Source organism: Dicentrarchus labrax, unplaced genomic scaffold, assembly GCF_905237075.1.
Source record: "Dicentrarchus labrax unplaced genomic scaffold, dlabrax2021, whole genome shotgun sequence".
Taxonomy (NCBI): Eukaryota; Metazoa; Chordata; class Actinopteri; family Moronidae; genus Dicentrarchus; species Dicentrarchus labrax.
Genome location: NW_026136703.1, coordinates 19,089,129 through 19,113,918, shown reverse-complemented (window position 1 = coordinate 19,113,918; position 24,790 = coordinate 19,089,129). Strand labels below are relative to the sequence as shown.

Below are 24,790 nucleotides of genomic sequence, written 5' to 3'. Positions count from 1 at the left end.
TAGCTAAATAAACCTTTTGTCCCCTTTAAAATTCCCTTAACCAACTGGATGAAATGAGAAAAAGTTTTACAGCTGTGTGTGTGTCGTGGCCTCGATTTCATCTCGAATTTCTTTCTTCTTAAAACAGCTTGAAAACCTTTTTGTGGACAACAACTTTCCCCCACGTGAGAACCTCAGGACAAGCCCCAAATAAAAAGGAAATATAAATTAACATACCAAACATGTGAACAGTCTGCAAAAACTTTTTTTTTTTTTTCCATTGACAGTTTTCCATTTGACCTCAAAGCATTCTCACACACACTTTTAACAGTTTGTCCACACACACACACACACACTCACGCACACATAAACAGTCTGTGCATAGACCCAGGATTAACTTGTGGAGTAACTGGTAATTGGAGCTGCTTTCACCCCCCTCCCGGCTCCCCCCCCACTGTGGTTTGTCCTTTAAAGGAAAATAACCCTTTAACCCATTTGTTGCTATGGCAACAGAAGCTGGCTCCGGCCGAAGGGCTTAACATAGAGATATGTCGAGATAGACGGATCAAAACATGTCGTTTCCATAGTCCAATTCAGTGCCTGCTATCAGCAACAAGGTAAACAGAAAGAAGTCAACAATAGATACACGTCGGGGTTAGACAGATGAAAATATAGAGCCTTGAAAAAACAGCCAGCCAGTCTTAACCGCCACTACAGAGTCAAATCCTTATTTTTATTATTATTATAATAATTTGTACGTATTTCCCCATGCATTATTAGCAGGCTGTGTCACAATGTGCGTCTTTAACTGTTGACCCACATAGACAAATAATCAATGGAGTGTGTCGGTGTCACAACGATCTGAACAATTTGAGATATTTTTCCAATGCGGGTAAACGAGAGAATTACTTCTCCTAATTTTTCAGGCATAACAGGTCAGAATTTAGAAAATCACAAAAATATCAGCAAACAGGGACTTTTAGTGTGAAAATATCGAAGAAGAAGAAGAAGAAGAAGAAAAAAAAAAAAAAAAAAAAAAAAAAAAAAAAAAAAAAAAAAAAAAAAAAAAAAAAAAAAAAAAAAAGAAAAAAGAAGAAGAAGTCCCTGTAAACATCTGCAAAAGTTAAGTTAGGTATGGTGTGCAGAAGAATGCTTCTGACTCTTGTTCTGGTCTGTTTGCTGTTGTCTGTCAAAAGTGAACTCTAGCTGAAATGTGCAAGTAGAGAGCATAGGTTATATTCATGTCAGTATCTGGCCAATATCTCCTGTTAAAACCAGCAAAATATGGCTTAAGTTTGGTTTACAGTAGAGAACGCTTACGCTTCTCTTACCGCCTGTTTGTATCAGCAAATTATTCACCAATATCAAGGAGAACGTGGACGCTGTAGAAGTGAACTCTGGCTAAAATTTCAGGCTAGTAAGTGTGTCATGAATGTTGGTATCGGCTTCCAAAATGTGTCTTGATCTCATTTGTGCTGTTTGTTGTCTTTCCCCACTTTGTTGTGTATCTACAGAGACCTGCGGTTTCAACAGTCCGAGTCAGTGCCTCCTATCAGTTACAGGGTTTGACAGAGAGGCATCCAGAGCAGCCAGTCATAAGCATGACAGAGAGGGGGGGGGGAGGGGGCTTGGACGCTCTGGTAACAGGGGGTGGGGTCAACTTGTTCTATTGCACATATGTTTCTGCCTTTTCTTCATTTCTGGCTTCCAAAAAAATCTCACAGTTATAAACAGGCAGCAAGTAGCATTATTTTTGTTTTTTGTTTAAATAAAAAAAAAAAAAAAGGAGGAGAAGAAGCTATGGACAAGAACGGAAAAGCGCTCAATTAAATTGCAGCCCAAAACAGGATATTATAATAATAATAATAATAATAATAATAATAATAATAATAATAATAATAATAATAATCAACAAGAATATTCACAAAAACAACAGCAATAACCATATATAGCTACACAGGCAGAAAAAGTAACGTTTACCTGTATATATATATTTATAAAAAAAAACAAAAAAAAAAACAACAGTGTAAAATTGATTGTCATTTCAAGATAAAAAGCATCAAAAACATCCAAGGCATCAACAGTGAGGAACAAACTGGGAACTATAAAAAGTGACGAGGGCTGAAGAGGGATTCACAGAACTAAAGCCCAAATGAACAACGCTCACAGAGAAAGAGAGAGGGAACCCATTTGGTGCACAACATGCGTCTGAGAAAGCTTTTGGCAGCCTTGAGTGCAGAAGAGCGGCGAAACAAAGGCAACAGTTTGCACATGCCATCCATCCATCCATCCATCCATCTGTCCGTCTTAGAGCAGAGAAACTAACAGCACGACCCTCCGTTCGTTCGCCTCGCCGCGCTCCCCCAGCTGTCAGATTTCAGTGTCCATATCGCCAAAACTTCATCCAGTCGGGATGCGGCAAGCGCGTGCTGTGGCTCATCGAGAGAGGGAAAGAAAAAAAGGGAGTCCAACAAGTTCCCGCGTCTGACAAAAGGAGGCGGCGAGAGACTCGAAGTGCTGAGGAAGGCCGTGGCCTGGCGTGGTAAAAGCAGGACAGCGCCGAGAGTGGCGGCATGGCTTTGATTTGGCCGAGCCCTGTGACCAAGAGAGGTAACTCTTGAAAAAAAGCTTTTCAAGCAGAGTAAAGGGGCGTTGGTGAGTTTTGGAAAAGCACACACATTCTCTCACACACACACACACACACACACACAGACACACACACACACACACACACACTCAGTCCACGCATTCACAAACACACACACACACACACAGTCCACGCATTCACAAACACATACATGGGAGTAAATCTGTCCCTGAATGTGCCAAGCAACGGAAGTCTTCTTGTTCCACAAAATATACACAAAGTTCACAGGAGGGATTCTTTTTTTTTTTTCTTCTCTCCAAACTTTCCTTCTTCCATTCCAGAGAGATAGCCACGCTGCACGGAGCAGTCAGTCTGTGCGGCCTTTCTCTTACTTCCAGTCCTCGTCGTCCTCGTCCTCCCCGTCTGACGAGTCGTCGTTGGTGCTGTCCCCGCCTATCTGTCGCGTCCCGTTCTGCTGCCGTGCGGCGAGGAGGGCGGCGGCCTCCGCGGCTGCTCGTTCCTCCGCCTCCTTCTGGCGTAGTGCCGCGGCCTTCTTCTCCTGCTCGGCGTGGCTCTTCATGTGGGCGCTGCGGCTCTTCACCTTGTAGAAGATCCTACAGGAAAAGAAAGGAAGAGTTTTTCATACATGAATGCGTAACATTGCTTGTGTCTGTTATATAAATGTTCTGCATCAATGATTTGAAAATGTATCCTAAGCCGTTAATTACTAATTAACTAATGATCACTGCTGCCTACTCTATAATGTCCGACAACAAAATTAAAAGGAGGGAGACAGCTGGTCTGATTATTATTGGGGTGGTACGAGAGTTTTTGTTGCCTCATGACTTTTGCCCCACACCACAAGGGGGGTAAGAAGATAAAACTGGCCTGTCCACAGTCAGTTTATTTTAACATGATGTCTAAAATTGGCGTCACATCTCTGTAAAAATAGCAGCGTAGGAAAAAAGCAAAAGCACTTAGGGAGCAAAATCGTAATCATTCTTGTTAGTTCAGGGAGTTTGGTGACCTTCAGCAAATTCCCAGAATACCAACGCACAGCAGCCAGACTGTAAAATGGGAACAGTGAATGCAAAACAGGCTTGAATTTAGCATTCCAGAAGATGGATAGAAAGCACAAAAACAAATGACTGGAAGATACCAACTGAGAGTCCCCTCATCATGTCTATTTAAGATAAAATGCAATAATGCTGAGTGCTTAATTGGGTGTTAAGAGAGGCAAAATGTGCTCATTGTTACACATTTACTGTGTCGAAAGTCAGTCAATAGTAATTACTCTCTTTGTCTCTCCTCATAAAGACCGTGGGCAAAGTTCAGTATGATGCATGGAAATAAGGGCTGGGTAATGACGGGCCGTATCAGAACAATGAATATCACAGCATGTGACACAGCAGTGGGTCTGTAGCTGTGCGGCAATGTACACTGAAACCATCCCCAAATTATGCAATTTTCCAAATCTTTTCAATGACTGTAAATGGCAAATAAGCCTGGTTGAGTTTCCTGTATCAGCCCCTGTAGCGGTGGCTAATCTATAATGAGCACCCTTTGAGCAGGGTAAGTATTTTAAAGGGTGAGTGAAACTCTTGCCAAGTCACTGGGTAGAGCTGCATCGACGAGAGGCGTGATGTGCCGTATCTACTCTGTGTTTCAGTTGCTAGGACACAGTTGGCAATAACAGGCCCGGTGTTGCCAGAGGACGGGCTGTTATTTAACCAAAGCATGACAGGATGGGCTGGTTCTTTCGAGCACCGAGAGACACTTGCCTCTATTTACCAATACATATTCCAAATGGGCAGTGGCAGTGGCAATATTTCCTGCAGAAATTCTGTGTTTCACATCTAGCTAGCTCAGTCAAAGGCCACTTATGTGACTTCAAGTGGCTGCTGCTGCTACTGCTGTCAGCTTTGCATAAGTAAACAGAGCCATGCCAACGTCTCCAACACAACAGCAGTGACTGACGTGATGTTTCTGATCACTGACCTGCCACATTTCTTGCAGGGGAACTCTCCCTCTTGACCAGCTGTGCCTTTGTTTCCTGTTGAAGGGCTGGTCTTGCGTGCGTTGCTGTCGTAGCGTGACTTGGCGCTGGGAGGGGGTGGATGAGGTGGTTGGATGACCCGGGACAGCGGCTGGTCCCGCCCCGCGTCTTCCTGGCCTTTCATGATCAGGACGGTCCCAGGCTGCACACACACACAATAAAAATGAGAAGTAGAGTTAACACAAAAAGCTCCCAAGATGTTTCACACAAGTCACTGAGAGCATTTGGGAGATAATGAGCCTGGAGCTACTTTATGAGCAACTTTTATGGAGGGTAGGATTACAATGGCATGCAAACGTGCCAGTTGACATACATATGGACACAGTTTAAGAAGACAAAAATAAGTAACAGCCTGGCAGTTTTATCAACAACCTGTTATGTGTGCTAAACGGCAAAGTGCAATGGGAGTAACAGGGATAAAGTTTTCTTGTCGAGTCATTGTTTGCTAACAGACACAAAGGGGTTACACAATCCAGAGGGGTGGACATCAGCCACGTTTTCTCTTCTAAAACATCCAGCAGGGGGCAGCAGATCCAACACCCATCCACCAGGACAATTCGGGTAGAGTTCAAAAGGACAAGCATGTCAAGTCTGGTGAGGCCAACTGAGGTTTCTAAGGAGCAACAGAGTGGAAGTTTGCTCCAAAATAATGTCTGTTTGCTTCCTCCCTTTGTTTACCCTGAAGCAACACATGTGAGTATATGTAGATGTAAATGTTTTGCAATAATAAAGAATATTAGAAAAATCAGATAACTCCTTTGATCAAAGCAGTTTGATGGCATCCTTCTGGAGTACTGACCTATTTATGTTCGGTTTTGATTCTGCATGATTTCATTTTTTATTTACGATGCCACGATGACCCACATTTCTATATATACACTGTATATGTAAGATTTTTATTCAGGAATGGACTAGATGTTTACGTATTTACAACATCACATTTTAGTTTTAAATGGCGTATCCTGGCCCCTTGCATTATGGGTTGTTTGTAGCCATACTGCTGCTAGGCTAGTAAGATTACCTGAGTCCATTTTTAATCAGTCAGTCCAATCGGTTGACCGATTAATCGGGCCGATTATTTGGTGCTTGCAAGGTCGATAAACAGAAAATGACTGCAGACACGTCTGTTAGTTTGTTTCCAGGCCGGTATGATAACTCACATGCAACCTGCTGTAAGCGTTTGCCTAAAACTGTGGCTAGCATTATATATATATAACTTATGTTATAATAATGCAGTTGAGCAACATCGCTTATGACACACTGTACCTCATTCTCCCTTAATACCAGTCACATTCTGAAATCTACAGAACAAACATTATCTGCAGCAGAAACTTAGTGAGAACCAAATAATCTGTCAAACTGCCAAAAATGACCGCTGTCACTGAATCACTGAAGAGAAACTCAAAAAGACCGAACAGTGAGAGAAATATCACCTCTGAGAGCCTGACGAGAAAGTGCGAGTATGTGACTCATAAAGAAGATGAAGCATTTCCTGCACCTGAAAATATACTACACAAATGTATTTCATGTTTCACTTTTACACTTCACAATGAAAAGGCTTCAAGGATGAGGACTTTCATATTCTTAACGGTATCTAGGAGGAAACCTTCCCATCTTTTTCCAATCTACTTATTTATTTATTCATTCTGTTCTGGGTTTCCGTTCCCATGAAGTGCAGATTTAAACTGAATTTCACACTCACGTTCTCAGTGGACTGCAACGTGTGTGTCACCCTGGTGGGGCCGACTTCCTGTTTCCTGTCAGCTGATCCTTCCCAGTTCCTGCTGTCCTCCTCCCGTTGTGGCTCCAATCTGTGAGAGCCCTGCTGACCCAGGGACAGAGAGCGTACGTGTAAGACAGAAGACCTCCAGGAGAGACATTTACAGCTAGATGCTGATTCATAAAGCTCTGAAGTAGAGTGTTGTACAATGAAACTTCATCTCTTGAACATTAGTTTAAAGGTTTTTTTTAATGTTATTAGATGATATGACATATAAAGAAGGGGATTCACACAGTTCAACACAAGTGGTCAATTAATATACTTTGAGCTGTGGTTATTTCTGAATGTGACAGTTTCACATCTAAATAAAACTCTACACGTTTAATCATGACCATGCAGTTTAACAGTAGCATTCATTCTGTTCACTAACCTGGTCTCTGCTGACTGTATACAAAGCTCCTGAACTACTTTTGCAGATGCTTATAAATTGTTTTAGCTTTCAGTAAAATCATTTTAAATCAATATTTTGTCTGCTGTATTTGTTTTTGGGACTCTGCTGTTTGTAAGAAGTTTGTTCTGCTTAATGTCAGTGTCTTTATTCTCTCTCAGGAGATTAATTAGCTAAAATGAGCAGCATTACATCTATACCTTAGCAACAAAAAAACATCTGTTTCTGCCATACAGACATTGAACATTAAACTGACCTTGTGGTCCATCTCCTCCTCAGTGGTCCTGCTCTCAAGAGGCTCAACCTCTCCGTACGTCAGCGTCCCGTTGCGGCCGATCTTGACATGTTTCTTGTACGTGTAGTAAAACTCCACACACTGCGCCACCGACTTGGTGATCACCTGTGAACGACACACACATTTCCCTGTTAATGGAGTTTTAATTTCTCTCTCCTTTCTTTGTAATGTCACTGCGTGCAGGCTGTTTTGGAGCACAGTCCTGCTGTTGGAAAGCAAACACGAGACACAAGACAGAGCAGATGATGTGCAGCTTTAAAAAAAAAATTAATTGTCTGTTTTTATTCAGTATATTTTGTATTATGTTTTGTATTTTTGGTACCCCTGATGACTTAATGTCCTTCAGATAATAAAATAAAATGACATTTGTTTTGAGAAGCTTCATTGCGGCTACAGCAACAGCCGTCTCAACAACAAAGGCCTAAAGCAAACTCATAAATCAAATTTTAAAAGCCTTTAATCTGGTGGTTTGGCCAATGAACACTGAAAAACTTAAACTGATATAATTTGGCCTCACCCTTGATCACTGAAGTGGTTAGGACAAGAAAATTAAATTGTTTTGCAGTCTTGTGGAAAAACAATAATGGACTGTGACAGTGCAAATAATTAAACAAGGACGAAACATTGTTCCAGAGTGACTGTATTTCCTTTTCCCCGCCCACACATAGCCAGGGAAAATAATGTGTGCGCAATGTTTTTTAGGGAGGGTGTGTAAACTGTGGGTAGAGAAAAAAATCCAATCAGTCAGAGCCCACAGTTACTATGTGGCTTGGACGAGAAGTCATTTTTATTTCCCTGCTCATATGTTTGAACGTACCTGTTTCTGCACCTTGAAGAAATCCTTCTTGTACGCAGAGATGCCTTTGTTAAACTGGCGTCTCTCAGCTGCGGTCCAGCTGTCGGATCCTGAAGGAGGGGGGAGGCAGAAGGGAGATAGGTAGAGAAAGAGAGAGACATTTAAGAAGGAGGAAAGATGCAGCATGTTAATGGCCAGTTTAAAAACACTCAAGTATCTGCTTCCAGACTATATTCTGAATGTGTGCAGACACTGACAAGTTCAATCCCACCCCCCACCATTAAAACCACACACACACACACACGTAAACAATGGCTCTCCTGTCTTCTGCTTGGGATTAACCACATGCTGTAAAACTCCTCCCTTCTCCCCTCCTTCCCCTCATCATGTTGACCCTGACAATCCTCCACAGTCAACCCACTACCCCCACCGACACACAACCCTGACACTCTCACTGCTGCAGCTGCCATTGCTTTGAGGCAAAACAGAGGCCTTAGAAAGTCACTGTTGGATGGTCAAAAGAAAATAGGGGAGGAAAATGTTCGACACATCCAAGAGTCTAAATGGTAGCATAAACAGAAAATATTCAGAATGCATCTGGGCTGAAATCAGGATTTCCAAGTAAACATGGGCATTTGTTTTCAGCGTTTGAATATCAGCTGGGTGGAGTTTATCAGATAAGGCAAAAAACGGATGCCAGAAAATAATTTCAGGATGAATCCAGTAAACTTTCTGAGACATTGAGATATTAATTATTCAGTGACCTGCCAACTATTTTCTTGATTAATTATTTAACTGTTTGGTACAGAAAAACTGAACTAATATCTAAATATTATCAATTTAATGTCACTCAAGGCTTAAACAAACTGTAAATCCTCAAAACTGAAGAAGATGGAATTGCAGATTTTGTGTTGATCTGTTGTCGTTTCAGCCCTAATGCTTTTATTATGGTAAAAAATGATATTGAAATACAAGTAAATTCTACTTTTACGACTCACCTGAGTAGTGGTAGTTTGCCAGGTGATGAGACTTGGGGAAAATTGGATTCTTCAGCATCAGGAGAGACAGCGCAGCCTGAAAGAAAAACAAACACTGCTTTAAAGTGAACCAACACGGCACTTTAATTGTTATGAGCCTTTATGCAGCAGGTCACTCTCCTGCCAAACACGCTGACTCTTGCTCTATTAGGCGCTCAAACTGTGCTTTATAAACCCGTAAAATCACACTGAGCTGATGTTGCTTACAGGTAACCAGGGAGTGAGATAACCATCGTTCTCATTGTTTCTCCCCCCAGCATGTATCAAGTACCTGAGTGCATTATATCACGATCATACCCTCCCTGGCATTGTCGAAAAAATAAGAATGAACTTTGTGCTCTTTGAGAAGAAACAGTCTTGACTGTGCATGAATGTTGAAAGACGGCAGTTTGAGCCGGACTGCTGCAGAGAGTGGGCGCTTACACACACACACACCCCCCTCCCCTCGTAGTTTCCATGGTAACGTTGGACCAGTGCTGGTCGCTGGGGTCTGAAATCTCCACCAGTACTACTATAACTCTGCATCAGGCTGCGAGTCAACTCCAGCTTGTACAATTGGGCAATAATGGAAGTATTGATTTAGGATCACCGTTTAAGTCACTGTACTGTACATCTCTCCTGATCGGTGTGAAATAATTGATTGGCAATTAGATCCACTGCAATTTATGGTCGTAAAACAGGTCTTCTTTAAACAAAAATAGTCCATGGATTAAAAATATGATTTAGAAATGTTCAAACCTAATACTTAAGTACTTAATACTAAAAATAAGGTGCCACAGATACTTGAACATGTATATGGGTTTTTTGTCATTATGCAAAAGAACTTTTATTCCAATATTGCCATTTGTTTTGTGTTGTAAAGCACCGTATATTGTTGGTTCAGAAATAAAGCGTATTGTTATTTTAATTATTATTAAAGCTGCAACGATGAGTTTTTTCCAGCTTCTCTTATGTAAGAATTTGCTGCTTTTTCACATCTTAACATTATAATAAATTGAATATCTTTATATTTGAAAACACCTCCTTGGGCTCTATGAGGTATAAGTATTATTATTATTATTATCATTTAAATTAATCAAATCAACTTCAATAACAATTTAGATACAAGCTGGTTACATGCAGCAAGGCTATTCTGAGATGCTAAGCTTTCAATTTTCCTTTTTAATATCCCAGCATCCACTTGTAGCCATCTAACCCTCCCTCTGCTCATTAAATTCTCGTAAACAATAATAAATATAACTGCATCCTCTGCTGCTGGTGTTTCAAATGGGGGTTGACGTGAAACAGGAAAGAGCCACTTGAGATGCTGCCTCATAGCGTTTAACACTGCCCGCTCTTTGGCCTCGTTATCGCAACCAGCATGGGGCACATTGTTCTGTTTTTTTTGGTTAAGATTACATTCTTGGATAACAGCACTGTGAGCTAAACTAGCCCTGATGATGAGCTCTGATGTAATTAGTGGTCTGACAGTGATGCAATAGGTGTAAGACACAGGATGCATCATTGCAGCAGTAAAAAGGTGGAGCACCAATCTGACCAATCAGATTTCTTGGTGGGACTTTTTCTGACCTTCTTCAGGCGTATTTTATGACTTAGATGTTTTGTCTGGTTGCTCAAGTAGAGCAAAGAAATTTGCGTAAACCTGACCATGCGCATGTAACCCTAGTGTTAATACAACAATGGCAATACCCTGTATAATGGTGTACATTTCACCTCGCAACCTCATGGTAGAAATCATCATGTTGAGAGAAGATTTCCCCCCAAAAACACAACTTAGAAACTGGAACTAGTGAATTTATGGTTGATGGATGAATCGATTGTTTAAGCTCTGTAGTGAACCCTGTACATCACACCTCAGTGACCGCATGTGCAGCTCCTCTGCTCTACAGAGGCATCACCGTAGCCTCTGGCTCAATAACCAAACTGTTTTACTATCTCAGTCATCTCAGGCCACCACAGAGTTTCACTGTATAGCAGATTGAAAGTCTACAGATCAGTCACTTCCGTTCAGTAATCATTGAGAGCTCAGATGAAGGCATTCGATCATTACATTTAGATGCACACAACAAACCAGGTTAGTGGAAGATATCAAGTTAAGGCAGGAAGTCGTAGGACATGTGTATGTGCACTGCAACAACCCGATTACTGTAAACCTCACGTTTACATGCAGCTGGTCAGTAATACGATTTCTGCGTGGCATACTTTCAGTTTATTAGTGAGATATGAAGCTACACTTTGACATGTTTTTGTCCTGGTTGTATTTAATCATTCTGGATACAAGGACGCACTGATCTTATCTTTCATCCCACCTCTCTGAAGTCTTTGAAATGCACTTGCACGTATCTAGCAAACCCTGTTAGAACAAGGTTAAGGGTTTACAAGAAACAGAAATCAGTTTTCACCAGCAGAAAAATCTACGCTTACTAAGTGCTTTTGAAATAACTTCAAAATGATGTTACTTCGGAAAACAAAAGTAAACCCACTACTGTATAAAAACGACTATAATTGGTGGTAATTGTATCCTTTCAATCATTCTTTAAATCCCCTTGTCTTCAAACGTAACATTAAATATGAATTACTATATAAAACATCTTTACATATTTACCACGTAGGAGTCGAGTTAACCTGCTTTACCAGTGGTAGTGCTGATTAGGTTTGATTGACAGCGACCAAAAAACGCTTTTACACTACACACTAACTTGACTCGAGTATGCACAGTGCAGGACACAGCTTCCAGCCATTATTTCCATTAATCATGGAAATCCCTGCCTTGTCAGTCAGTGTGGATTGTTCTGTTGTGCTCACCATTATGTCCCCTTTGCACTCGTACAAACAATGGTGGGCTAACTCCTGGTTGGTGCCTCCTCCACAGAAAACACTGGAGCAGGCCAGGTGCATGAGGTCTTCCACTGAAAGACACAGAGTGATTATGAGCGAGCAACACAGAAATGAATACTTTTTAAAAACCTGAAACTAGAAAAATAATTGAATTCAACAGTATCTTCTGTAATTTTATTGTATTTTGTTAATGTGGGATCCACAACAAACTTCCCCACAGTGACAGTTAAGTATATTTTACCATATTAAATTGCATCATATACGCTGGTATCTGAAGAGTTCAAACTGCTTACATCTTCTCACTAAACAAACAAGTATCTAAATGTAATAAAGGAGGACATAATGAAGGATTATGCAGCTTGAGATAAAATCCCATCCGCCTTATGGTGAATTATTAAACACAGTCTATTCAAACAGAAAGTTACTTCTGTATTTTGCAAACAAGGAAATGACAGACTTCAGCCTGAGACTCAATCAAAACAAAGTGCAGTTATTCTTTTCCTGATGAGTGACATACAAAATGACCATAGGAAAATTATCTGTCCAGTAAATAGCAAGAATCTACTGGCTGCCAGTATTTAGGCTTTCAGTTTCAGGTGATGTAACAATTGTGAAATATGATACTTTTCTTACCTTTCTCCTGGTAGTCGGGTTTCTCCTCCAGTTCAGTCAGTGGAGCCCAGACCAGCTCAGCTCGATGATGATCCAGCTCAACAGCTGACCGCTGCCTCAGCTCTGGCACCTCCGCCTGGTACCGCGACCCAATATTTATCCGTCTGGGAACAGGACATGAGCGTGAGCTTTGAATTTGATCTATCCAAAATTCATCAAGTGCCTTCACTGTTAAGAAGTTTTTATTCACTCTTAAATATTTCAGTCAATACATCATGTATGAATATCAGATTTCCTTTAAGAGTAAAGCTCTTGTTTTATTTCTGAGATCATATTTTGATTTCTTGGCTTTTCTATCTGCCGTGATCTTTAAATAGTCACAGGAAGATTGTTGAGGCACTCTGGGCTCTGAGCACTGCAATTCCTGCACTGCTTTGAATTCAAGCTTGTTGTACGTGTCTCTTGTGCTCTAAAGATAATGAATAAAATGCAAATCCCTTTGAAAAATGTGTATTTCAAAACAGTGCACTTCCTAAATTCCTCAAACTGAAAGTAAAGGGATCCTCATCATGCTGTAGGACAAAGGTTATGTTCAAGTAGAAAGAAGGGCTGATTCTCAAACAAATGCATGTATCCCATATGCTTACATGTCAACTGAAACCAGATACCTCAGTGCTATAGTTGTGAAAATCATGCTGCGTAGTATTAACAGACAATCCAGTTCAAGCATGCCCCTTCCCTCCCCTGCATTTCCAGTGGGCCTGCAGTATTTCCAGCTAAGTGTGTGCGTGTGTGTGTGTGTGTGTGTATTCTGGCAGCCTCCACCAGGGAAGGTGGGCTGCTAGAAGTTCAACTGTGATGGCTCTGGTTGTGTTTGGGAGTACACCAGGCCCAGCTGAAAGCCTGATTTATGGGAAGCTTCACTGGCTCGTCCCTGACTGACTTCTGAACAGCTTGCACAACGCACCCCAACGGACTGCACCTCACTGAGCATGCAACACCACAAAAGAATCCTTGACTAATAGTTTAAGGGTTAAACTAAATGGAGTCTTAGTACCCCCCTTTCTCTGTTGCTCTAAATTTCATAAACATTCAAGCTATCAGTTTACATCTATGAAGTATTTTGGCTATTGACCATGTTCTACTGAAGGTCTTATTTGGTTCAAGTTGTTTACATGCACTGAATGAATGAATCTCTCTCGGGATAAATAAAGTATCTATCTATCTGACGTACTGCATGCTGATTTTACCTGAGAATACGTTTGAAATTCTTAAGATTTTCATGAAATTAAAACCCCATGTTTGATACGATTTATGGTAACTTTGTTCTGCAATAGCCAGTCTATGTATTTAAATTTGGTAATTACCTCCCTGTACAGTAGTTTTTATTGTTAGTGGCGGAGTCCGCCATCCCCACACTGGATTGAGAATGCCTACCGAGCTAAGTATTAAAGATTCACAGGGGACAATCAATCGAATCCTGTGTAATTTTATCTCATTGATGTCAGCAGCACTGTTCAGTCTATTTACACAGTATCGGAGTTGTATAAAGTTACAACTGATGCGAACACAACATCATACTGCTGCTGCTTCACGTTAAAAGTGTTAAACTTGTGAAACACAACCACAGGAAATGCAGTATATCAAGGTTAGCGCTAACCACGATCAGGTATCAAACATGCATCTACATAACCAAGACAACACGTATTTTGGATATTTTTTGGACGTAATTTCAACCCTTCAGCAAGGCAAAAGGGTATCAGATTTCAGCTGCACTTCTTATTGACTGACTTCCTTATTAAAACAATGAGAGTCTGTTTGGTTGCACTGGAAACAGATATATCAGTTGCTCTACTGTTGTATTTCTGACAAAGTAGCTGCTCAACGAGTGTTTGCTGTAATATTAAACTGCACTTGCTGTTGCCACGGTAACAACAAGTGTCCCCCAAATCAACCAGGTCTGAAATCTTAAGGATTACAACTTCAATATCAACAAAAGCCACATATGGTAGATTGTTAAAAACCAGATACCTGCCCGGTGTAACGTTAGCCAACCTTTGCATATTAAATTGAAACAGATTACCTTTAAAACAATCAAAACCACATTCTCTGTTCATGTATGTTACAGAGCCTCTGACACACTGACTGCCATTAGTTTTCAAAAGGCTTTAAGGCTTTCATTTGACAGTTAATATGGAGTTGTTATGACAGGATGCACTCTCTCTTATTGAGGGAGACATTAGACTGCATAGTAAGATCAGAAGGCGAATACTGGCACTAATGCTAGCTGTGGATGACAGGGCAAAAGATTCCAGTGGTAACAGTGGCGGAGAAGGAGGGCAGCTTTAAAGGATGGGTTTAGAATTTCAAAAAGCCTCTTTTCTCTTTCGGGACAATTCATGATTCAGCCAAGTGTTATGGTTTGAATAATTGATTGCAGAACTACTATGATAATGCATGCCTCTGAGTATCCATCATTATCATTTATCTGAAAACGTCACACAAACCCCCAAACCCACCCTTTCCATAATGGAAGAAGTTGATGATTTGGGGATGTTGGGAGGGGAATACTCACGGCTCTATGCTGACTGGAGTGGCCTCACTCATAGCAGACAGAACTGGTGGTGTGATATCGCAGCTGTCTGAAGGAGCAGAAACAAAAAATGAACACAGTGACATTATCAAAAAAGGAGTTATGTAATCAGAAAAGGTCATTCAGGCTTCAGGCTTAATGCTAATACTGAAACTTTCATAATTGATTTACACACAAATAGTCTGATATCAGATTATTTATGGTGAATTATTGCCAGATGCTTATTACTAATTAAGTGTCAAGAGCTTCATCATTGAATTCCCACAGTTAGGATATTATGGGGATAATTCTGGGAGGTTTTATGAACTTATCTTTTTGCTTTTTTCACTTACTGGAGCGCAACAGGCTGCGTGTTGCCGACTTGGGGGTTGCTGGAGGTGGCAGGCCCTGGGCGCTGGCTGCAGCAGCTGCAGCAGTGGACAGGAAGGTGGAGAAGTACAGGCCAGAGCCCTCACGCACAGGGCTGAGGATTGGCGGCGGCGTGTAGGGAGGTATGGTGAGGGGGTTATCTGCGAGGCGAACGGGGGAACGTAGGTGACTCTGGTAGGGTGTGATTGAGTAGACAGAGGGGGCAATGAATAAACTGGGTTTAGGTGGTGGGATGAAAAGAGGCTCGGGTCGGGGACGCCGTTTGCACTTTTTGCCGTCATCGTTCTCTCCTTCAGTTCCTCCATTCTGGTGAGGAAGAATAGTGTTAAGAGGTAAATGAATCACAGGAGTCTCTGTGTGCACTGTGATACCTACATTTTCATTTTAAGCAAGAACACACACCAAAAACAAAACCTGATAGATGAAAATGAAAAATGAATGATATGCCTACTCAAAGTTGGCTTTTTGTTTATTCATCCAGAGAAATTGTAGAGCGAAAGAACAAGGCACCCCCAACCCTCTACTCTATGGTACATAATGTACAGCATGGCAGTGCTAAACCCTGATAATCTTCCTGATCTGGGACAGGGCCACCAGTTCGCCAAATCCCCCCCAAATGAAAACAGGGAAAGGGAGAAAACTGTGGACTACTGAAATGGGGGCAGGGGAGACATGGAGAATGGTGGGGGGAAGGGAGCATGTGCTGGCGGGGCGATGTGGCATAAATGCAGGGATTTAATAGCTGGAGTTTAGACAGTGGAACACCATCAAACTACCTGTTCATTCTGCGTCAATTAATTCTTACAGTTCAACAAATAATGTAGGTTAAAGTATTAAAAATTGTACTAATTTAAAAGTGGCACCAAAGTACACTAACTTCAAAAACAATAAGAAAACAAAAAGCAGCAAAGAATGAATATGCACAAACCTGCTCTGAGCTCTCGGACAAGGAGTTCCTGAGTGAGCGTCTCCGGGTGACAATGACTGAAGGCTTGTGGTCAGCGCGGCCGAGGTCCTGGGGATTTGAAGGCCTGGGGGGCCAGTTGGAGGCCAGGGCTGCTTCATCTCTATCAGGAGAAGAGGGTTCCTTCCTTCGTACTGGAACGGACACGGGGATGACGAGTGGAACGAGGCTGTCGTCTCGGGGCCGCTTGGCATTCAGACCCTCTGAGTCAGTGGGACTCCACGGCCGGCGGGGTTCCTGATAAAGACGGTGGATGAAGTGTTAGAAGACTACTTATAAACTGATTTTCTCTTTAATATAAAGACATTAATGGCATATGTAAACGCATTACTTTCCCATTGCTAATGTGCAGGTTTGTGCAAGTAATCTTTTAAGTCAATTGTTAGATAAATAGATAGATAGATAGATAGATGAATGGTGCCTGCGCGCGCTGGCGCCACCCCCACACACACACACACTACAAGAGGGCCAAATTTGTGTTTTATTTGATTGTTTTGTATGTTTTTTCAATATATCTTGTCACTGTAAAATTGAAAAATAATAGTCAGATTAACTGATACTAAAAATAATGGTTAGTTGCCACCCCAAATGTCAAAATTACGTCCCTTGTTGAGGTGAAACGTCTCAAGTGCGTGACTCCTCAAAGACAACTTCATCCTGTTGTTTCTTGCTATAAAGGCACTTGTTGAAACACGTGAAACTGCAGCTCATGAGCTCAACACATCAAAACTTTCAGGTGACACATTTTCAAATGCACAAACGAGTAAAATCTACTTGGCTAGCCGATACAGTGCACGACATAACAGGTGCAAAGAATCATACTCCCTAACAACTTAAGTAACTGTAGCTTAGCAAAACCACAGCACAGTAAATCTTTAACTAAAATTTACTTGGATATCTATTACTTCACATGGGCAGGCTGCAAATATATAAATCAATACAGTAAATTGGTACTAACCTCACACAAAAACAAACAATATGAAGAGAAAATGATGTCTCATACTCAAGTAACAAACAGTGAACTGCTGTGAAAACTAACCCTTCAGAAGACTCAGCGAAAGCCTTCCCAGACAAGCCTTTCGTGTGTCTGCACCTTGATACAGTACTGTTAGGTGCAGCACTTAAGTGACAGACCTTGCATACATGGCAAAGGAACCGTCCCCAAAAGCATTCTTCACATTTCTTTCTTTGAGAAACCATAATGAGTGGGCCTGTGTGCTTTAGAGCAACGATCAATTCTGGAGCAACTTCAAAGCCATCTGAAGCACCACATCACAGGCCAGTCGAAGACAGATGCATTCTGCCACTGCACACTGCATCTTCATGGCTAGAGAGGCATGCAGCAGTGTGGCTACGCTAAATCTGTGCTCATTATTGCTGGTGGAAAACTCCAGCCCCTACACCAGAGTGGTGGAGAGACATTCTGCTGAGCACTGCAGGCAGGGCAACCCTTCACCCCTCCCTGTATAGAGGGAGGGGAGGCCAGGCTGGAGTTTCTCTCCTTTGATGGGATGGGGGGAGGTGTGCAGGCATGTAACCGAACACACTGTCTGTATGATCAGCTACCCGTGAGGCAAATCCAGGGCACAGCCATGCTGAAACTACAGACATACTGACTCAGTGCTGTTTGGCAACAGGACTTGTTGCACAATCAAGACATTCAGTACATAAACATAGATAAGTGTAAGACTTTACAGTCAGGTTATGTGAGCTGAGAAGTCACATATGAAGCTATTTGTGAAGAATGTTTACCTTGTGACAACATTCACAATGCAAAGTCTTGTTTTAGCTGCATATTTTTCCAACAAGGCAGAGCTAAGCAGCTCAGTTCTGGGGTGCATACTTCGTTGGGGCGTTGATTACATTCAGCATCTCTTCCAGCAACACGTTAATCACAAACAACACAAGTTTGGCACAGTTTTCCTGGCAGTTGCGTTAGGCCGTTTGTTCCAGTTCCCACTCTTGCTTGGGGAGTTAAAGTCCCACTGCAATTATACCCTGGGATAACACTAGAAAAATAGATTTTGTAGCTCTCGCGGAGATATTCGCAATTAAGGCTTCCAGCTTGCAGCAACGAGTTTAGATATAAACTGCAATGCAATCATCAGGATTCGGAACACTCAGTTCTTTTCTGTTTAAGGTTATTTCTGTGGTTGCTTGAGAGGAAACAGCTGAGAAACAGATGAGTGAGCAAAAGAACAGCGAAAACAGAAAGACACAGAAAAGGAAAGACATGGAAAGAAAAACGAAAACATTGAAAGATTATTTTGACAATCTCAAAACTGAATGGAGCACTTACCTTTACAACATGTGGTGGTAGAGACTCCATTTCGGAGGCCTTCTGAGCAAGGGTCTCCAAGTTGACCTCCTGGGACACCCTGCGTTTCCTGCGCGTGCTCTGGATGACGCCTGTCGGGGCCGCCTGGATGTCACGGGCCCCGTTCTGCGAGCCCTGCGGCCCCGGGGCAGCCTGATCCGAAGAGACGGAGAGAAAGGGGTTGTCGGATGGCGCCCCACCTTCCTTGGATAACCGTCGTGATCTGCGAAGGTGGGTTTGAGATTGGAGTTGTGTCTGGGGCTGTGACTGGGACAGGGGGTCAGACAGGAGAGGGGGCTGTAGTGGATCTGAAGGCTGCTGGGGTTCTGGGGTGATGTCCTGGATAATTGGTTCCTGGATCTTTGGGGGAGCTGGAGCAGAGGACTCCTGGGAGTGTACCACCACAGGCTGTGGATGTGGGTGAGGGTGTGCATTTTGCGCACCAGGGTAATAGTCAAGCACATGAGGGTTTTGTTGTTGCAACTGCTGATGTTGCATTTGTTGCTGAATTTGGAGCTGTTGCTGCTGCTGCTGTATCTTTTGTTGCTGCTGCTCGTGCTGCATTTGTTGCTGCTGCTGTAGCTGTTGCTGTACATGCTGTTGGTGTTGAATGATTTGTTGTTGCTGCATTTGATGATGATGCTGTTGCTGAATTTGTTGCTGGATTATGTGATGTTGTTGTTGTTGTTGTTGTTGTTGTTGTTGCTGCTGCTGCTGTTGCTGGCGTTGGATCTGCTCTTGCTTCTGCAGCTGCTGCAACTGGTGAGGGGGTTTTGCTTGTGTGGAATAGATAGGTGGATTAGGTAAGGTTGTCCTGTTGCCTTGAAAGGTCTGGTAGTAGGGTGGCAGGTGCTGCTTGGGTTGACCAAAGGCCAACTGGAAGGGCTGCAAGACTGAGCTTCCTCCTGGGTGGGATGTGCTGTGCTGCTGGGTGTTCAGTGCCCCAGGTTTCAAGGTCTCCTGAAAGGCCTGGGACTGCTGCTGCTGCTGCTGCTGCTGCTGTGCTGCTGCTGCTGCTGCTGCTGCTGCTGCTGCTGCTCCCACTCCAGTCCCCGAGCCTTGACTGCATCCCTGTATGCATCAACTGCAGGGTTAGGCCCTAGAGGCAACTTGTCTGCAGTTCTGTTAGAGGGCTGCTGATGTGGCTGTAAGCCAGAAGTCTCATGCATAGACTTTGCAAATGCATTCTGGGTCCTTGAGTCCGTTACATTAACTCCTCCGATGTAATTAGCAATGTTTTGTCCCCAGTTAGTCATGGTATTCCACGAGGCAGCTCTCTGCTGCTGGGACAGAGATGGCTGCTGCTGACTGGGCTCCTGGTGCGCCCACTTCATAGGCACAGTCTGCTGATAATGACCCCTGCTCTGGTCGCCCTTATCTGGGCTGAATATGACCGAGTTTAGGTACATGTGAGGGCCCTCTGGATTGGAGGTGACAGTACTTGCAGCCTCGCTCTGTCCGGGGTCTGAGGCAGTGCCACCCGGAACATAGTACGACCCCTCAGGGTGCTGAGAACTCTCCTTCATTGCTATGCTTTGTTCGTTGAAAAACGTGATGCGTTTGCCAGTTCTTTTGGCGCTGGGTTTCTGCTGGGCTGGTACGCTCATGACGGGCATGAATAAGCCGAGCCAGGTGAGTATTTCCAAGCAAACCAGCTATTAATGCTCCACTGGGTATCACTTGAATATATCAATCCAAAAAAATCAAAAGGGCAACCACAGTAAAATAACTACATTGACATCAGTGGCGAAGTCAAGCAGGGTAATCGCCTCTTCCCCTCTGAAGTTCTTTGTGACCAACTCAGAGGTCGCCGGCCTGGGGTGAGCAGATCTGAAGAAGTCTGCCTGTTTTTCTCATTCATGGGCAACACCCTGTATAGAGAAAATGAGAGAGGGGTCAAGCATTGAGCCATCAGACTAAAGGGGTCCCCACGGGGGGGGGTCTCATTATCATCCCCGCCTCAGCCATGTAAAAACCTGCTGTTTGCTTTTTCAACAATAGACCTCTACTGAAAGGTATCGGGTGTGAGAACAGAGGAGGGGAGGGGCAGGTCTAAACTGTTTCATCATTCCCTAAGCTCACATGACACAGGGATAAGATCCTGCACGCAGGCCAACACGTATACTGAACCTGAATATGCTATTGGAACTTTATGAAAGGTTGTTGATAGAGATAGCTCGATCAATAGTTCCTGGAAATGTCATCACAGGATATTACTGCACCACGTTTAACGATGAGCATGACATCAGCACCGGGGGAGATAACGCGCACTGAAAAAATGTCCCTCGTGGCTCCACTGCCCAGTAACAGAAAAAAGGAAGCTCTCTTTCCCGCCAAACTTTCAGCAGTTTGAACGTGACAGAAACCTCTCTTTTTACAACTGTGTGATTCATAAGAGGTGTAAAAAAAGGAAACCCATGCCCTTTGAACTATGTACTGCAGACTCAAAAAGGAAGGGCAACTGAAAGCGAGCAGACATGAGTCATGATGACACGAGCTTCGCAAGGGGAAAAAAGGAGAGCAGGGAAAAGTCAAAATGGCCTTGCATGCTTTGATAGCTTGTAGGGGGATCTTGACAATTGCCATGGAAACCTGTGATGATTATCAAAAATATTATCCGATGGCAGGGTTCTGGAGCAGATTTTGACACAGCGCAGTCTGCCAAATATCAAGATGCACACAGATCCAGACTGTTTCTGTTTAAAATTTCAAATCCTTGCTCCATCTGTATTAAAACAGAAACTGTGTCACTCTTGTGCAGCAGTCAACCATCTAAAAACAGAAAACCACTGAGGCTCTTTATCGCTGCAAGAATCACCATAAGCAAAAAAAAAAAAACAACAATTTCTCAAGTAGATTATATAAATGAATACAAGAATCTCTACAACATGGACTTGCCAAAAGGCCCATCTCTCACAACCTAGGAAGTGACTGACAATTGTCACCCTTTACTCTGGTGGCCTAGTAAAACAGAAGCTTCCTAAAATAGACAGCTGCAGCTGTTCAGATCCTGCACTGGCTCAGAGGCACCACTGACTGAGAAGGAAACTGAATGACCACGCAGTGTGGCTAACAAACAGCGTGTGTGCATCAGCGACGCCATGTGATGCTACACACGCCTATAGCCATGTTGTCAAACCCCCCCCCCCATTAAAACATCCCTCTCTCTGAAGGAGCTGCACATAAATACATGTTTTACCTTGCAGACGGACCCAGCTTTTGGAGCAGAGATATTTTAACCTGCTGATCACTGGGCGACCACGCTGTGTCTCTGTGCATTAAAAAAAAAAAAAACACACACACACACACACCATCTGAGGTGAGGGATCATCGTGACGCATCACAAGTGCAACCTTACACAAGCCCCGGGGTTTAGCCCCATAAACAAAAGTAACACGTTAAATTGGATTAGAATAAATGTCAAGCACCATTAGCCTCCCTAATCCATCGCCGTTTCCTAATATAAAACCCAGCCCCGTTGTGTGTGTGCACGGCTCGCACAACCAGCGGGAATGCGAAGGGGCCTGCAAGCGTGCAAGAAAACAGACACAATTAAGAAAAAATATAATAAAAAAGGAAAAACATGCTGAGTCCTTCCACGACAGGACTCTTTCCTGGACCTCCCTCCCACTCTCCCTCCCTTCCACATCACTTTCTGACGCCAGCCAGCTCAGCGCTATTTACGAGAAACCCTTTGTTGCAGGAAACGGATTATCCAGTGCCATGTCCCGTTGCAACCACCCGAGCCAACAATGCAGCCCCCGTGTGCCCAGAAGACAGCTAATAAACAAACACCGAGGATCGATTCAACTTGTCAGCCACGTTAATACGTCACATGTCTCTCTCATGCACGCTGCAAGTCAATCCGCTTTGACATATATAGCAATATATATATATAATACCATATAAAAACATCCTACAGACAGCCGTGCGCGCCCTGTTCGTCTCGGCGAGGTAAACAAAACTTTGTCAGCGAGCTGCGGCCACAATAACACAGCAACTGTCGACTACAAACAAACAACGCCATCGACAGCACGGCTCCAGTGCCCCCTCTCTAATGTCTCTGTCCCAATACTTACTGCTGGTTTTGGTCATGAAAGCTGCTACTAACGGCGGCTCAGCCCTGCAGGATCGCACACATCGCAGCTCTGCGCGGCCAGCAGCGGCAGCAGGCCCGCACCATACAGACAGACAGACCCGCGATGATGACTGCATACATCCCCAAGGTTGACTCATGCTATGCTGCTGACCTCACACTCGCTGGTACTTTTTTTTTCTCCCCCCCCCCACCCCTCACTCACTCACTCACTCCCCCTCCCTGCTTTCTATAAAGTCAAGAGCAAAAGAGGATCGACGTCCGTGCGTAAACAGAGTTCTTCCAGGTCGGAAACGCAGCGCTAATCTGCACAAACTCTCTGTTGCACATTATTGCACTATGGTTGCACACACAGAAAAAAAAAAACTCACGCTGACAATGCGGCCTTTTTTTTTGCTGTACATCGAGTCTCTCCGTGTCTCTGCTTGTCTTGTGATCCCCCCCCCCCCCAAACCACCACCCCCTTTCCCTTGATACCCTCCCATCCCCAGCCACCAGCTCGATGGCCACACCTACTTCCATGCCCATAAAAGGTCTTCCTCCAACATGCAAGGCGCTGTAATTTACGGAGCAAGATCCCTCTCAGTGTATGCGGGAAATTCCTACACACATGGGAGGACCGCGGGGATGGAGGGGAAGGGCACACCCGGCTACTCTCGCTTTCCAAGTTTGACACACTTCCTTTTTTCATTTTCTTTTAAGTCTTTTTTCTGAAGAAATCTCTTCTTATAATTCCTGTGTGGTGGATGCACACAGCAGGGAGGGTATTTATTTATGGAAGCTGCAGAAAAAACCCCCAGAGAAAATCTGGTGGTGAAAGCAGTAGATTTAAATTTATATTAAGACAGAGATAGAAGAATTTTTTGTTTTGTATTTTTGTTTTGTTTTGTTGTTGTTGTTTGTAGATTATGTGAATTGGTGCTATGAGAAACAGTCACTTTCATTATCCATAATCAATAATCTTATAATGCTTATTTTATAAATGTATTTGTTAGTTTGTGAAATGTCAGAAAAAGAGTGAAAAATGTGAAACACAGAGCCCATGGTGGCGTCTTCAAACGTCCCCACATATGATAGCATATATGTTTTGGTATCTCAGGTGTAATTAATAATATTAATACTTTATTTATATTACTTTCAGGTGGTCAAGGTCCAGCAAGCTTTTATTGTGAAAGATGCCAGAACAATACAATGTGTGCTTTTCCTATACTGTCAAGTGAATTAATCTGCCATGAAAGTTCCAGTTTCTAGATGAGAAGGATAGTTTAGCTAGACTTTGTTGTGAGCTCTGCCACTAAGGCCAGTAGAGCTACACACCATTTAAATCAGTATCAGCTGTTCGGTACCAGTCTCCAACTGTGTTCATGTGAGTTTCACATGTGGAAGAAATAATAACTAGTGAATACTTAACCAGGCCCAAATGATGCAAGGCGATCTGTGGCCTACACGGTGATGTAATGTCAAACAAATAAAAACGATAGCTCAGATAAAAAAACAAGTGACCCTGATCGGCATGAGGCAAATGTATAAGGAAGTCCTGAAACAAACTGCTGACTGATTAGTCAACCAGCTGATTCAGTGTAAGTCAATGTATTATGTAGTTCAACAGAAGAACATAAATGGAGAACTACTGAACAGGCTGGTTCATCACTAGACAGCACAGGAACCGGTATTGAACATGGTGTCTTACTGACACTTTAATAGCACCGAGCCATCAGGATGTAAAGTTCGAATGGGTAGTAAATGTTAAAATTATACCAGCCACTCGTTACTATTGTTTCTTAAGGGCTGGTGAGTGAAGCAAATCTACCAGCCACTTGCATCTGTGTTGTGCTTTTCCAGCTATAACAAGTCAAAATGTCCACTGTGAAAAGGGAAGGGAAGTCAAACAGTCTGCCTACTCCTATATGATGTTGGAGTTTTAATATCATGGCATTGGACATGACTAGGCATGTGAGAGCCAGACTCTGCAGGGCGGTAGTCTCTCTCCCTCTCCCTCTCCCTGGTCTTTGGCCCTTAAAATAACGTGCAAAGCCTGAAAACATTCACAGATGCAGCTGACAAGTAATCGAGTCAGACTGAC

At 43.0% G+C, this 24,790-nt stretch overlaps 1 protein-coding gene across 1 annotated transcript; it reads right to left on the bottom strand.

Annotated features, from left to right (window-relative positions):
- Window positions 1-1,394: 1,394 nt before the first annotated feature.
- On the bottom strand, window positions 1,395-22,902 carry mideasb (mitotic deacetylase associated SANT domain protein b). Its single transcript, XM_051396328.1, has 14 exons — window positions 22,691-22,902; window positions 19,651-20,482; window positions 18,594-19,603; window positions 16,259-16,531; window positions 15,294-15,636; window positions 14,944-15,010; window positions 12,390-12,532; window positions 11,724-11,827; window positions 8,880-8,955; window positions 7,903-7,991; window positions 7,047-7,190; window positions 6,325-6,444; window positions 4,565-4,764; window positions 1,395-3,180 (listed from the first exon to the last, which is right to left on the bottom strand). The coding sequence occupies exons 2-14, from the start codon at window positions 20,225-20,227 to the stop codon at window positions 2,955-2,957; spliced, it is 3,372 nt and encodes a 1,123-aa protein (XP_051252288.1). The 5' UTR covers window positions 20,228-20,482; window positions 22,691-22,902; the 3' UTR covers window positions 1,395-2,954.
- Between the last annotated feature and the right edge of the window lie 1,888 nt (window positions 22,903-24,790).